The 16,878-nt window shown below is 47.3% G+C and overlaps 1 protein-coding gene across 1 annotated transcript in view; it reads right to left on the reverse strand.

Annotated features, from left to right (window-relative positions):
* The window catches only part of LOC126194779 (uncharacterized), a 1,062,808-nt gene that overhangs the window by 59,244 nt on the left and 986,686 nt on the right, over positions 1-16,878 (reverse strand). The window contains exons 6-7 of the mRNA XM_049933080.1: positions 12,259-12,471; positions 1,261-4,597 (exon numbers count right to left, since the gene is read on the reverse strand). Coding sequence (XP_049789037.1) covers positions 1,261-4,597; positions 12,259-12,471 — 3,550 coding nt within the window. The remainder of the gene's footprint in view (positions 1-1,260; positions 4,598-12,258; positions 12,472-16,878) is intronic.

Here is a 16,878-nt window from a genome sequence, read left to right on the forward strand (position 1 = left end):
GTAAGATTCACTAACATAAACTAGTCGCCCTCAGGTGATAAGAAAAAGAAAATATGCCATAAAAACAACAAACAATTTCAAATTTTCCGTGTTTCCACACCTTTACAGATTCTGAATTTCCTTCAAAACATTTCCAACTATAAGTTTGAGAAAAGAACTAAGGAATAACAGCCTGCAAAGTCTCATAACGAAACAGATATTTTCTGTGCAAAGAAGTTTGAACTGATTGCAACCTTCCTAACAGATTCATACGTCGTTGCGGACCAACAGTTGATCGTGGACCTCCTCCTGTTACGAGAAACCCTCTACTGTTTGAATTCTGAGCCCAGGAAAGACAAAAAAGTCTCAATTTCAAGTTCCGATGCAACATGAATATTTAACCATTCGGGGACAAAAACCATTTTGAATTTGAGACCGCCTTTTGGTGTCTCATAAAATAAATTTCAATCTTTCGGCTACTGTTACAAATAGCTTTCCTTAGAATTGGTGGTTTCTTCACCTTTTTTTTTCACCGTGACATAGTACTCTAATCTACACCTGTCCGCAGATTGACACTCCTACAGCTTCTTGTCACTACAAATGTTAGTTGTGCAAAGGTGGAAAAGTCGTATTCGGCAAATGTATGCGAATTCCATAAATCGTATTTTGTGTGTTTATGGAATGTAACTGTTTGCGACTGGAGACACCCCAGCGTTTGCTTAGACAAATGTGGAAAACCACCAGTAACAATACTCAGGCTGCCCAGTATAGCAGTCTTAACAGTCGTTCATGCTGTGCGCGTATTCGAGCCGCTCTGTCTCATTTCCCCGTATTGCAAAGTAGTGCATCGCGTGATAAAAGTTATGCACATTGGCTGGACGATACTGCTCGTCCTAACTTCCAATCCCTCATTTCTCGAGCTTTACAATCAAGTACTTCCCTCAATAAAGTACTTATTCCTGTCATTCGCTGATCAGACGACCCCTGTCATATGTCAACTAGAGAAATAGGACCCACCAGAAGTAGTCTTCTGCCTATAACAGTGGCGAAACATTGGCTTCTATATTGTTTTACACCCTTGAAGGAGCCATACACGAAGAACATATTTACAGAATCGTATTCAAGGAGCGAAATATCGAAATCATGCTGTCACGTTGAATGAAGTGTTATGTAAGCCTGTCGCGTGTTGTTTTTAGGTTGTGAGTCTACGTATAGTCATGCGAATTAGCGTGGTTATTGGTGAAAGAGAGCATGCGTTTTGTACAGCTTTGTCGAGCATACCTTCTGCCTCCTGCCTGGGCGACCAGGGAGCCTTAGAAGCGCTCGTCTTCTCGAAGGCGCTCCCCGCCGACTTCTGGCCGGCAGTCTGCTGCTCGTCTGACGACCCAGCCTCGATGACAGTCGCTTCCCCGGCGCCGAAGTTGATCCTGGTAGAGAAGCCCTTGACCTCTCCAGAGACCTTCCTCATCTCCTCCACCTGTCTTATGCGCTCCGCCACTGTCCACGAAGACAGCTGCGCCCCGTCGGTAGCCGCCGGTCCGACAGTCACCTGGATCCCCTTGTCTTCCGTCTCCCTGCCGAAGCCCCTGGCCAGCGGCGGCGAAGAGCGCGACCGGGATTCGGCTTGCGTGGACGGGGAGAAGCTTTCGACGTCCGCCTTCTTGTGCGCAGGTCTCAGCAGTCGCAGCTGCCTCTGCAGCTCGTTCTCGCTTTCGCGGAAGTTGTGATCTACGCTCGAAATCGAAGCGACCTGTCTCTGTGGCTGCGGGACGTCAAAGGCGGTGGTACTCACTGACACCTGCGACCTCCACATAGCCGTCGTCGAACCTTGTTCACTGTTCTGAACAGGACGAAGTCTGACACCCCACTTCTCCTCCTGTTTGCCTTCTTCCGTCTCAGCCTTCGGTTTAAAGTCATCGTTTTCTCCCAAAAGGAAGGGTCGGGGCTTTCTATAGTTTTTAAGTATGCTCCTGGGCATGTTGTCCTTATCCGTGGACGCCTGCATCTGGAAGGCATCCGAATTCTCGCTGTCAAAACGAGGTGATTCGTTACCTTCAGTCTTTACTATTGCAGATATAGTCGCATTGGCCTGCGTGAAGATGTGATCTTCTTTGTCAGCGTCGTGCTGGAAGTTGGCAGGAATGTGTGACTGGGAAATTTCTTTAGCTGGGGACGTGGTGGCAACTTTCGCATCGTTAGCTATATCGACATGTATCGTGTGGCTGACCTCTGAGACGGAACTGTCGTTTCCTCCTAGTAGCTTCTTCTCATAAGGAGAATCCCCGAAGCGAACCTGCGGAAGGTTGGTCTTATTGGGGTCTGAGGCCTGAAGGTTTGCTGTCACTGTGTTATTCCTCTTTCGTCTCCGAAACATGTTGGTGGGCGGCGGTTTTTCATCCGTTTCCACGATATTGACTCGCCCGGAATCGGCCACAAAATGCACTTCTGTCTTACAGAACTCTACCTTTTTCTGTTTCTTGATGTTCATCTGGTTGGAAGAAAGTTCTTCGTCTTCTTCCTCGTTCCTCACGAAACCGTTCTGTACGAACGACACGTTTATACCGGTAGAAAACTGTCTTACTCCGTTTTGGAGAGTGGACTGACTTTGCTCCTTTCTGGAGACGCTTAGACTGTCAAACTTCTTTGCCAGTTCGGAGGCAGAAATCCTCGTAAAGGCTTGCTCTGAGTTGTCGTTTTGAGACATATGGCTGAACGACATTATGTGATTTGTACCTCCTTTAACGTACCTCGGGTCGACTGCGATAGAATGCCTTTTCATCTCGCCTTCTTCTTGTTTCGTGCTTTTCCAGCTTTCAGTTTTGCGCCAAGGGGTCGGATCGAGCAGCGGCTGAGTACTATCGGAACTGAAAGAATTGCGCTTGTCTATAAGTGAAGACAGGTCGTTGGGTTCTTTCTTTTTTATGTTTACAACGAAAGGTTTGTTGCTTTCAGAACCGGACAGAGGTCTTTCTGATAACTTGCGATAGAACTGTTTCTTCTGCTCCACGTTGCTAAGCGCGTCGTTCTGAGCAGCAGAATCGTCACGGGTGATTGGAATCGTGATGGTAACCGGCTCAGAGAAGCGGCGATGATTCGGCTTTTCATCGTCTGAGTTGTCGTAGGTGGATACGTTGTGTAGAGAGGAGTCTCCAGAATTCCTGTTGTTGAAGTCAACATTTCTCTGGTCGCTCTTGCTGCCCAGTGTGACGACAGTGGTTCGGCCTCTCTGGTGAGCGCTGTCATCGTCCTGCCATTCCGACAGCACACTGTTTTTCTGTGTATCACTAGACTCTAAAGAGATGTTGGCTTTGTTGATGGCTATGCTGTGACTTGTTCTCAGCGGGATCACGGGGATGTGCGAACTCGCTCCAGCTTTGGCGTGACTGTCTTCAGTTTTGGTCCTGGAGCCCACGAGGCGACCCCACGGCGTGACTGTTTCGGACGACCTGCATATGCCACTGTCCGTGGAAGATTCGACCTTACTCTTGTCTCTGAAGGGGGATCCGTAAAGCTGCGCTTCCCTGTCTTGTTCGTGCACCTGCTCGAAGCCGTAGGACTTCCGCCGGTTGTACCATTCCTCGGAGCGGCTCCCGCTGCTGCTGCTGGAGCGGTTCGAGGTCCTCGATTCGAGGCTGCCGGTTCCCGGCACTGTCTTCCGCGCCCCACTCGCCGCGGCGTCCGTGCCGTACACGAAGGACCTGACGCGCGGCGACGGTCCGCAGTCTTCGCGCTTGTCCGGCTCCTCCGTGACGATACCGTCGTCGCGCTCCTCGGCGATGGCCGCGGATCTGGCGGAGTCTGCGGAAGCCTCGTCGGAGGGCGGAGATCCGAGCCGTCGCAGGCGCCCCCTGACTTCCTTGAGCTTCTCCACGGTCACGAAAGAATGCCGCTTGCCGGCCGCCTTGCCGGCGGCCTTGGAGCCGAGTCCTTCCTCCTCGGAGCTGGCCATCTGCTGCTGCTCTTGCCTGAGGTGGCCCGCCAGGCTGTCCACGTCGAGCGCGTCGTCGCCGCCGGCGCCGCCGTCCGCCAACGTCCGGTTGACGGAGTCGGCGATGGTGGCGCCCCTTCGGAAGACGCTCTCGAGCGCCTCCAGCCCCCTGAGCGCGGAGCCGGACTTGAAGGCGGGCAGCTCCGGCCGCTCGAGCCGGGGAGAGCCGAGCACCGCCTTGCCGGGGAACTGCAGCGAGCGCCGCACCCTGGCGTCCCGCCGCCAGTCGTCGCCCGAGCCGCCGCTGCTGCTGCCGACCTCTGCCGGGCCGTCTTCGTCGGGCGTGGCGCAGTGCAGGTCCTCCGTGGAGGAGCTCTTCTTACGCGCGATGCCGCTGTGGCTGTGTCTGCGGCCCGACGTCGGCGACCTGTCGTGGTGCCCCCCTCCTCCTCCGTCCTCGTCTTCGGAGCTCGTGGCGGTCGACGCCTCGATCCGCGGAGCCGCTACCTCGATCTCGAGGTCGTCGTCGTGGTCGCGATGCTCTTCCGAGATGGCCTCCGCCGCCGTCGCCTCCGACTTGCCGACGAGGCTGCGTGGCCGGGAAGGCGGCCGCCGTCCGCCGATGGAACCACTGCGACCGACGCTGGCCCTCGTCTTCTGGGGGCTCGAATCCAGCGGGTTCAGTGGTAGCTGCAAGCACACCAGTTGCCGTTAATTTAATTATACCACCCGAAGGATGTATCGTCGTTAATGGCGTAAACGCATACAACTGAAAGTACACAATACTAGAAACAGAAAGGACTTAGTAAACATAGTTTCACAAACGAACTGATAATTGCGACTTCGTAGTTACCAGCCGCCAGTGACTTCATTACGCGTGATCGTCATTCCAGCGCCGCGCCGGATTAGCCGACACTTTATCGCATAGGACTGGCCACCTCCCCACTCTGCCCTGACTGTCAGCTCGAAGACACCGACGAGCACCGTCTTACTTGTCCCCTCAAACGAAACGTATGGTTCCTCATCCAACGAATCGTGGGCTTTTACCTCCGTGCCCCGCCAACGACGGTAACCCCAGATTTCTTGTTGTTTCCCCAGACATTTCACTACCCTCTTGCTAAGCACCATACACTCATCTGGTTTCGAGGACAGGCTTTAGAATACCTCTTTCAGAGTGGTCCGCATACAGTCCATGACTTCTGGTGCAAAGTTGTGACCGCGCATAGCACCCTCACCCGAAAACCATCTTACCGACAAACTTTTGCCGGTTATCTCCAAGGCGTCTTCCTTGACCCCCCTCAAAGTTGGGGTGTGCCATGCCTACACGTCACATGATGCAACACCCTTATCCACGTTCTCATGCATCGACCAAAAAAAAAAAAAAAAAAAAAAAAAAAAAAAAAAAAAAAAAAAAAAAAAACAAAAAAAAACACCGGATTATCTATATTTTGTTGTATTTAATGTTTTTCTATTTTTTGTATAACCAACAATCATTTTTATATGTTTAAATAGTACCTTGAAGAACTGTTGCATTGTGTATATGTATATACTGTTAATTTGTTCAATAACGATTATTGAAAAAAAAACAGAATATGTTATATTTTGTTGTATTTAATGTTTTCTAATATTTTTTGCTTAACTAACAATCATTTGTATATGTTTAAATGGTACCTTGAAGAACTATTGCATTGTGTATGTATATGTACTGTTACTTTGTTCAATAAAGATCATTTAAAAAAAAGCGGTCTAAGGCGCTGCAGTCATGGACTGTGCGGTTGGTCCCGGCGGAGGTTCGAGTCTTCCCTCGGGCATGGGTGTGTGTGTTTGTTCTTAAGATAATTTAGATTAAGTAGTGTGTAAGCGTAGGGACTGATGACCTTAGCAGTTAAGTCCCATAAGATTTCATACACATTTGAACATTTTTGTCATTCCAGCTCGGGAAAGGTAGCAACACTGCATTGCATTAAGAAAAATTATTAGAGAAACTTTGGTAGAATTTTCAATCAACACAACAACAGTAACGTGACTGTACTCTTCCTTAAAGAACGTCTTCTAAGTGTGGTCCTTATACTAGGGTGCAGGCCTGTACCCATCGCCGCAATGAGTTTCGAATCCTTTCAAACAAACCTGGATCATTTCGAATTTTTTACACGCATTGACAAGTCTCTCCTCCAGTTCTCCAACAGTGTTAACCAGAGTGGCGTACACTACGCCTTAGAGGTAGTCCCAAACACAGACAGCCATGGGGTTCAGGTCAGTTGATCTTGGAAGCCACGGTACAGATTCTTTTCGCCCAGTCTATCTCTCGCCATATCGGAGCATTAGATGTAGTCTCACCATAGCAGCAAACTGTGCTGGTGCTCCATCATGTGTGTACCACCTCCCCTGGCTTTACTCTAAGGCAGGGGGCTCAACCTTTCTAGGCTTGAGATTTGTTACATGCCATTTAGTCCATTTAGAGATTTACCGACTTAAAAATTCATGAAGGTTCAAATACAAAACAACACAATAGCCGATACTAATAATTTTAATCACAAAAAATATGTGAAAAGTAAATTTCTCTCCATCAAATGTGGGTCTACTACTCAATTTTCAAGCTATTACACATGTGAAAAAAGTTGAAGTACATGTCATCATATATGTGCGTAAAAAATTGTGGGTTACTTGGCTTTGCAAATCATTGACAAGTTTATTATAATCTGACGAATAATTAGTCAGAGCCAACCTTACTCAGCCTGAGAGATGAGAATCAGTCATGTTCATTGTTGAAAACACTGCCTCACATATACGTATAAGTTGATTCAAAAAAACTATAAAACATGCGCTGCGTCTTCTAGTGTAAAGGTAGGTTTTGGCTGTCACTATTTTCCAAAAGTGATCTTCATTGTATGCTGACTTTAAGGAAATGTCATTTTGAAATCGAATTATTTCTTCTTCAAGTTCAGTCTCACTGCAAAAGAAATGAGTCCTCATTTTACTTGAAATATCATCCACATACACTTTTTGGAAAAACTGAGCTATGAAAGCTTAGCCCTGAAACCTAAAAATCGTTTTTAGCCTCCGTCTTCGGTCCTGTCAGGTTAGCCGTATACTTTGTAACTTTCTGATCCAAAGATGTTAGTATATTCGACAGTTCTGACTATATTGGAGGAAAGTGCGTCATATTTAATTTCTGTGCTGTTGCTGTGGCTTGTATTGTTGCGCTGTTTTGACTGGAATTGTTTACAAAGTGAGGCGGTTATCTGATATGTCAGTACAAACAGCAGACTCAGTTTCGATTACACGAAGTATTTAATTGAGCATTACCTCCGCCATGTACATTGTTGTTTCGCAAGTAGTAACCTCATCATTCAGGAAGAAAGACTGTTGCTTGGCGTGAGCGTTAAAGGCGGGTGGTGGAATGTAAATGAAGGCGAAAGAGACGGAGAAAATGTTGCCAGATTTACCCACCTCCAAACACCGTGCGGAACCTCATTGTCAACAAACTGCTACTTTACAAAAACAGCTCACATAATCTGATATCGGACATTTTGAAAGATCGACTCACAAAGCCAAGGTGATCGACCGGTCGATCACTATCGGCGGGTCGAACATCCCTGCTCTAAGGGAGCATCCTGCAGCAATCCTGCAGGATGATGCCGCAAAAACTGAAGGTAATTCTGTCAACTGAATCTGGTAACGTGTACGGCCCAATAAGACGAGTACCCCTAACTACACATTCAATGAGAAATGTCGCTGATGTGGACACTTATGCACAGCATGTGGGTTGCAGCCCAGGTGATCCGCCGGCCGGAGTGGCCGTGCGGTTCTAGGCGCTACAGTCTGGAGCGACCGCTACGGTTGCAGGTTCGAATCCTGCCTCGGGCATGGATGTGTGTGATGTCCTTAGGTTAGTTAGGTTTAATTAGTTCTAAGTTCTAGGTGACTGATGACCTCAGAAGTTAAGTCGCATAGTGCTCAGAGCCATTTGAACCATAGCCAGGTGATCCCAAACGTGAGAACTGTGATAGTTAAACACACCATCACGAATGAAACCTGGTTCATCTGTAAATAAAATGTTATTGTCAAACTTATGACTACCTAAAGCTTGATGTTGCATCCACTGACATGACGTTAGTGGAGGACCAAAGTTCGCTCACTAACACACTGAACTTGTTGGAGGTGGTAAGGGTACACTGCGTAGCAGTGTATTATTCCCCAAACACTACTGTGGTTCTTTCCCTTAATTTGTGTGGCAAGTCTCCTTCTCGAGATTCCTGGAGGGAGTCAACTGTTTCAAGCATCACATTTTCAGGTACATGTGTAATTCGTACAGGCCTACCCACTCTGCAGCACCTCGAATCCCCCAGTTTCTCGGAGGTACTGATGCACCCTTGTAAACTTTCGACTCTCAGGAGTGTCTTCTGGCGGGGTATACTCCTTGGTACAAGTGTGCCGCCTCATGCGCATTGCCATTCATCCTACCATACATGAAATGCATATATGCGCATATTCCTCGTTACTATAACGTGCCATGTATCACCAACACTCGGTTGAGTGATAAATGCGAAGGACACGGGAATACTGCGTGCTCGTGTGAAACAGCATAAGCAGCATGTGATATGGTGCCTCGTTGTAGGTCTCCATCTGGCCATCTGATCAAATGGTGCAGCCGGCCGCTGTGGCCGAGCGGTTCTAGGCGCTTCAGACTGGAACCGCGCGACCGCTACGGTCGCAGGTTCGAATTCTGCCTCGGGCATGGCTGTGTGTGATGTCCTTAGGTTAGTTAGGTTTAAGTAGTTCTAAGTTCTAGGGGACTGATGACCTCAGATGTTAGGTCCCATAGTGCTTAGAGCCATTTGAACCATTTTTGAACCAAATGGTGCAATATGCAGGTTTGTGGGGCATTCGGACGTGACAGTGACCTGCATGGAAATATGAGGGCAGTCATACACGTCGTCAAAGTCCTGCTCGACCACATCTGACAACTACAAAGGAGATCACCGCACTGTGCACCAATCACATCATAATTCCTTCATATCCGTGGCTGCCATCTGAGGACAAGTCATGTACTCCCTGCAATATCCTGTGTCATCCCGCACTAATGGTCAGAGAATAGCAGCAGCCAGACTAGGGAATCATTGCCCCACGAATAGCTTTCATTCACAACTCAACTCAAATGGCTGCATTTTGGAGTGATGCCATGACCGGGGAGTAGGGTCTGCTGATGAATGGCGTCGCATTGTGTTCAGCGATGACTCGCGGTTGGCGCTACCTCAACGACCATCATTGGCAAGTATGGCGACAACCTGGGAAGAGATCACATTCTTAGAACATTTGAAGAGCCACAGCAGTGTTACTCCCGGCATCGTGGTGTGGGAAGCGATCGGGTATGATTTCAGATCAGTGCCGGTAGTGACTGAGCGAACGCTGACCGCCCAACGTTACATCACGGACATCCTGTGTTCTCCTGTATTACCTCTCGTGCGACATTATCGTGATGCCTTTTTTCATCAGGTCGATTCTCGTCCACACGTGGCACTCGTCTGTGTGATGTTGAGATACTCCTCAGACCTGTCCCCGACAGAACATGCACCGGGACCACCTCCGACTTCATCTCCGTCGCATTGCCAGTGTCAGGATGTCAAAAAGCAGACACAAGAGTTGTGGGAGAAGACACAACGGCTTCTTCCCAACCGGAACAGTTACGCATCGAGACCAGAGAATGTGCGACGTCATATTGATAAGTATGCAGATTCCAAGGGGTTGTTTGTAAATTTGACTATTATTTAGTGACTGAAAAACATGACATACCTTCTCAGCCCGGTAAGTTACATTTCGCGCCTTATCCCCTTGTGGGTGCTTAACTTTTTTTGTCAGGCGGTTTATGTCAGATGGGTGATGCTTAAGGTTAGTCTATACACACACTAAGACAAAAAAACGACGCACCACGTAAGAATTACCCGAATAGAATGAAAATCAGTAGATGTGACATACATGTAGAGACAAACAAATGATTACTATCTCAGAAAAGTTGGATGATCTATTAAAGAGAAAGAACTCCACAAACTGATCACTTAAAAAACACGTTGGTTCACCTCTGGCCATTATGCAAGCAGTTTTTCGGGATGTCATTGATTGACAGAGTTGTCGTATGTCCTGAGGGCTATCGTGCCAAATTCTGCCCAATTTGCGCGTTAGGTCGTCGATATCTCCAGCTGACTGGAGGGCCCCTGCCCATAATACTCCAAGCGTTGTCAGTGGGGACCAGATCCAGAGACTTGGTGGCCGAGGCAACGTCTGCCAAACACGAAGATAAGCAGTGAACTACCAGTGTGCGGGCGGCCGTTATTTTGCTGAAATGTAAGACCGGGATGGCTTTCCATGAAGGGCAACAAAACGGGGTGTTGGGTGCCGCGGATGAAGGAAAACAAAAAAAAAAAAAAAACACAAAGGCACCTCATCATTAATACTAACCCGCCGGGATGGCTGAGAGCGGTTCTAGGCGCTACAGTCTGGAACCGCGCGACCGCTACGGCTGCCGGTTCGAATCCTGCCTCGGGCATGGATGTGTGCGATGTCCTTAGGTTAGTTAGGTTTAAGTAGTTCTAAGTTCTAGGGGACTGATGACCTCAGATGTTAAGTCCCATAGTGCTCAGAGCCATTTGAATCATCATTACTGCTAGTTGTCGAGCCGTATGGCGGGCGATACTCTGGTTGTTATCCCACTGCTGTCCAGAGCGTCTCCAGACAAGTTTTCTGTGTGGAATCTCATTGATTGAAATAGAATTGTCTTCAGCGACGAATCCCGCTTTGAAATGAGCTCCGATGACCAGCGTAAACGTGTCTGAAGACGCCCCGAACAGCTGTGGGTTACCAACCTGACTGTCACCCGCCATACGGCCGCACAATCAGGATTGTTGAAAGGTGGCTACACTGAGCCACAGCGCCAGAGATCGCGCTAGAGAGTATTGTTCCGCCGCCTCCACTGGCAGTGATTATTGAGATGTCGTAGTGGGCAGTGCTTGTCGAGGACTCGTAGTAGTCAGTTCGTATTGAAATGTACTAGTGGGCAGTGCTTGTGGAGATGTTGTAGTAAGAAGTGCCTGTTCCATGTTTTATGCAGTTGTTTGATGGGATAGACAGCAGATGGTTCGAATGGAAATACTGTAGTGATCAGAGTGCTTTTCGTCAATATATATGAAGGTAAAATATTATGTGTTTTTTTTCATTATTTCAGTGTCTTAAATAATGCGTCATTACAGGTTCAGTCAACAAAGCATCTGGCTTGTGTTCTTGGATTAGAGTGCAATTCTGGTTTTCTTGAGTAATTATGGTATTTCTATTTCCTTTAATTAATTCAGTATAATGATATTTAAAATTTCTTGTGTTGTTGAAGAAGAACCGTGCCAGATGCGTACGTTGAGTCATACTTCCACACACAGAACAGATACACTTGTGCTTTGGTTTCGTAGGTTTTATAGTTGCTGGGGACTTAATTAATTAATTGTGTTAATGAAAATTTCCATTTCATTCTTTGTTGTTGTTCTATGCAGTCAGATAGCGTAATAATACTAGTCAGGGCCAACCGTTTACGAGACTTCGTAATCGAACAGACAGCTACTAAAGCAAAAAATTAAAATTATTTGCATTTTTTATTATATTAATTAAGCCCCCATGCATTGTCTGGGGTGCCTTTTATTTTCATAGGAGGACCCTTTTGGTTGTCATCCGAGGCACCCTTACGGCATAGCGGTACACCCTGTTTTGTTGCCCTTCGTGGCAAGCCATCCTGGGCTTACATAGCAGCAAGATAATGCCCGCCCGCACACGGCGAGAGTTTCTACTACTTGTCTTTGGGCTTGACAAACCCTACCTTGCCCAGCAAGCTCGCCGGATCTTTCCCAAATTGAGAACGTTTGGAGTATTATTGGCAGGCTCTCCAACCAGTTCGCTGTTTTAACGATCTAGTGCACCAAGTGAACAGTATTTGCCACGATATCCTTTAGTTGGTTACCAAACAACTCTATCAACCAATGGCAAGCCTAGTAACTGCTCTCGTAAGTGTCAGAGGTGGGTTATTGGCTAGCTCAATTTATGAAGCTTTTTTTCTTCAATAAATCATCCAAATTTTATGTAATTGTTATCATTTTTTTTGTATGTAACTGTACATCACGTCTGCTGGAACTCCTTTGTGATGTGTAGTTTTTTTGTCACGTATATGTATAAGGATTAACGTCATTTTGCAGATCACATGTAAGGTCTTGTACTTGTAGCTATTGGTTGAGGTAATGGAAATTTCGTCCAAGTGCACTCGAGGCATTTGGAGCCGAGTATAGAGTCTAGTGATAGATGAGTCTTGGATGGCTGACCTGCAGGTTATCGAAGGCGGGCGCCTTCCGCCAGGCGGCTGCGGTGCCGGAGGTGGTGGTGGTGGTGGAGGAGGAGGAGGTGGAGAGCCTGCTGGCGCGCACCACGTGCAGACGGCTGCCGCCCGGGCCGCGCTCCTGGAACACCTCCACCTGCTGGTGCCGCCGCTGCTCCACGCCGCCGGACGCGCTCGCCACGCGCCGGGAGTCCACCACCTGCACACAACACCACACATCCGCAATTTAAACATAACCAACAATGAAGACGCTCGCCAGACAAAATATTTTTTACCTCCTTAAAAGAGCACACTTTGCATTTTGGAGAGCTTGACATGCTGCAGCCACTGGTAGTTCCACAGCTCTGTCACTTTAACTCTGCCTCGCGTATTAAATCGAGGCTGACTCTCATCAAAAACTAACCTTACAGACGAAATATCAGTCACCCCATTAAAAGAGCAAGGAGCTTGCTTTGGAGAGTTATAAGTTGTGTAGAACTGGCACATGGCGGACGTATGGCCCTCTACCGCTGACCTAAGTCACGGCAGTGAAGTGTGAGTAAGTGCCAGTCTGTTGCACGGGATAAGAACAAAAAGACGTCGACATGGACACGTAACAGAATAAAAAAAAAGATGTTGACGTGTTATGACGTAATCATAACCATAACGTGAATGAAGTTGGTCAGTTTTTTGGTGTATCAGCGTGCTGTGTTTAACGTGTCCACAAGGAACGATGTATCTCTCGCAACCATGTAACACGGCGCAGAAACAGTGGTCTTAAAAAGATTCTATCTGACAGCGACCGGAGACTATAGAGTCACACCTTGCCAATGGCAATTAGTTTCAAACTCCACAGGAATTGCAGCTGTCAATGAACGCAGGACCACCTCAATCAGTTTTCGAGCGAACGCAGACCAGGGAGCTGTATGCAATGAACATCTGGAGTCGAATTCGACGCCAAAGGGCATTACTCACAGCGGCGCTGCGGCTTTACATAAACTGGGCTGTAGCTAACTCGAGACGTGTAGCGTGGTCCGAAGAGTCGCGATGTTGTCTGTTAGGCAAGGCGGCGAGTGCACCGACTGATCACTCAAGCGCTTAACTCGTAGTGTCTGGGTGTAGTGATGTGTTCGGAATGTTTTTCGTACGATGATGTGTGCTCACTCATTTAAGTCAACGTGAATATGACCCAGGATTTTTATTTTAACGTTATCGGTGAGAAAGTAGTGCCCCTTCTTATTCATGTTCATAATGAGTATGCTCTGGAAACTCCCGTCTTCCAAGACGACAACAGCTGTATTCACATGGCAGCACGCCTAAGTTCCTACTTTTACGAACTGTCAGGCACCCTATCGCACATCTACTGGCCCACTAGGCTACCCCACCTTAATCCCCTTGAAAAACACACTGAAGAGCCAAAGAAACTAATACACCTGCCTAATATCGTGTAGGGCCCCCGCGAGCACGCAGAAATGCCGCAACACGACGTGGCATGGACTTTTCTAATGTCTGAAGTAGTGCTGGAGGGAACTGACACTATGAATCCTGCCGGGCTGTCCATAAATCCGTACGAGTACGAGGGGTGGAGATCTTTTCTGAATAGCAAGTTGCAAGGCATCCCAGATATGCTCAATAATTTTCATGTCTGGGGATATTGGTGGCCAGCGGAAGTGTTTAAACTCAGAAGAGTGTTCCTGGAGCCACTCTGTAGCAATTTTGGATGTATGGAGTGTCGCATTGTCCTGCTGGAATTTCCAAAGTCCGTCGGAATGAATGGATGCAGGTGATCAGACAGGATGCTTACGTACGTCTCATCTGTCAGAGTTGTATCTAGACGTATCAGGGGTCCTATATCTCTCCAACTGCACTCGCCCCACACAATTACAGAGTCTCCACTAGCTTGAACAGTCCCTTGCTGACATGCAGGATCCATTGATTCCTGGCTCCATACCCGTACACGTGCATCCGCTCGATACAATTTGAAACGAGACTCGTCCGACCAGGCAACATGTTTCCAGTCATCAACAGTCCAATGTCGGTGTTGACGGGCCCAGACGAGGCGTAAAGCTTTGTGTCGTGCGGTCATCAACAGTACACGAGTGGGCCCTCGGCTCCGAAAGCCAATATCGATGATGTTTCGTTGAATGGTTCACACGCTGATACTAGATGATGGCTCGGCATTGAAATCTGCAGCAATAAGCGGAAGGGTTGCACTTCTGCCACGTTGCACGATTCTTTTCAGTCATCGGTGGTCCCGTTCTTGCAGGATCTTTCTCGGCTGCAGCGATGTCGGAGATTTGATGTTTTAGCGGATTCCTGACATTCACGGTACACTCGTGAAATGGTCGTACGGGAAAATCCCCACATCATCGCTAGTTCGGAGATATTGTGTCCCATAGCTCATGCACCGGCTATAACACCACATTCAGACTCATTTAAATCTTGATAAGCTGCCATTGCAGCAGCAGTAACCGATCTGACAGCTGCGCCAGGCACTTGTGTTATATAGGCGTTGCCGACCGCAGCGCGGTATTCTCCCTGTTTACATATATCTGTATTTGAATATGCATACCTATACCAGTTTCTTTGGAGCTTCAGTGTATCTAGGACTGTTAGAACACCAAGATTTGCATTTACATCGTAAATGAAATACAGAATCAAATGCATCTTAACTGCAAAAACAGGCATACTTGTCGATTACAGCGCCATACACCAGGAATAGAAAACATAGTTTGAGTGAACCGTACTTAGTTTTTGGCGTACAATACGAATATGAAGTAAAAATAATGGGTTCCTGTTTGAAAATACAAACCTGATCCCGCCCATTCAAAAGTTGTTTTTAGGAGGCTGCCAGTTGTAGTCCAGGCAGAAGTCCCCTTTACTAATATTACCTTTTCGTCTAGAACATTTTATTTTCGTACGCTACGTTGTTTTAGAGGTACTGCCGTAGCTGTAGGAATAAGTCAGGACCATTGTGATACTGATTTCCCCACAGTTCATCAAAGAATGAGCCTCTTACTAGCAGGAAGAACAGAATCATAAAAATTGCATTAACAACTGTTACGAAATCGTACATCGCTTTTGTAGGGCTTAGCTGATTAGTCAAATGTAAATTACACAATGGGTTTTTGACCGAATATTCACCGAGCGAGGTGGCGCTGTGGTTAGCACAGTGGACTCGCATTCGGGAAGACGACGATTCAAACCCGCGTCCGGCCATTCTGATTTAGGTTTTCCATCATTTCCCTAAATCGCTTCAGGCAAGCACTGGGATGGTTCCTTTCAAAGGGCAAGGCCCACTTCCTCTCCCATCCATCCTAATGCGATGGGACCGATTTTCTCGTTGTTTCGTCCCCTCCTCCAAATAAGCCACCCGACCCGAATATTCGCAGCCAAACGAAGAGTGAGAAATAGACAGATGGGTTATGAAACTTATCAGCGTGATATCTTGTTTTGGAAAGAAACATGTAATTGCTTGAAAGAAAAGGTACACTCCGTCCACAGGCCGTGGTGGGACCATCGGCACCGACCGACCGCCGTATCATCCTTCACTAACGGCGACACTGAAAGTGATATGGAAGGGTCGTGGGATCAGCACACTGATCTTCCGGCCGTTGTCAGTTATCGTGTTGTGAGCAAACATCTCTGGCAGTATCGAGATTCGATCCCAGCTCCTCCGCATGGAAGTCAGACGTGCTGATCACTCAGCTACGGAGGCAGACAATTGCTTCAAAGTAATCAGGTTAAATAAGGAAAACGTAATTAGTGATTTGAGGGGAAAATGAAATATTCCACGAACAGCTGTTGCTGGCTACGTAAATGATGTGTTAAACAATTCGTGTTATCGTCTTAGAATTTAAAGTGTAGTTGAAGATATATGTGTGGTGGATTATGTAGACCAGAGGTGTCCAGCCTTTTAGCTTACGCCGGTCACGCTGGAGGAGGACAAGTATTTTTATTTTTGAGAAGTACGTAATGTACTTAACACTAACAATATCCAGTAACTGCTGAGAAGAAAAAGAGAAACAACTGGTATGGGCCAGTAACAGGATAGCATCGTGTGGCGGGAGTTTCAAACTGGAAATATTCAGTTTATCATAAGTAAACAGAATTTTAAGGATTTTTTTTAACGATCGTGTGGGAGATGCACATTCTTGGGGTACAGTGATACTTGGTTTGGGCCGCATGTGGTCTGCGGGCCGCGGTTTGGACACCTCTGATGTAGATCATGCAGTCTCATTTGCTGTACATGACCTCAAGGTGCGTCAAATTAGATAATTCATTTCACAAAATTTTTGAAAGTTTTTTGGAATATTTCTTTATTTTCCGATTTCTCTGTTTCACAACAAAAAAGCAAACCGACCTAAGGTAATGGATTAACTGGATTGCAGTGTGGGTGTGTGCCGATATTCATGTTACGTGTTCACATATGGAATGTTGACAAAGGAGTATGTAAGATGTAGCTGTTTTAAACCTACAGCTGTTGCGCGGTGAACTGTGTAGATTATAGAGTGCATCCGGAGTTTATGTCCGCGGACGAGCAGTGTGGGCGAATTGCGGAGGCAGGCTGTCATTGCATTGCGCTGGCAGCTGGCTAGATGCGAGCAAAGGGCAGGCGGCGGCCACT

The sequence above is a fragment of the Schistocerca nitens genome, chromosome 1 (assembly GCF_023898315.1).
Source record: "Schistocerca nitens isolate TAMUIC-IGC-003100 chromosome 1, iqSchNite1.1, whole genome shotgun sequence".
Taxonomy (NCBI): Eukaryota; Metazoa; Arthropoda; class Insecta; order Orthoptera; family Acrididae; genus Schistocerca; species Schistocerca nitens.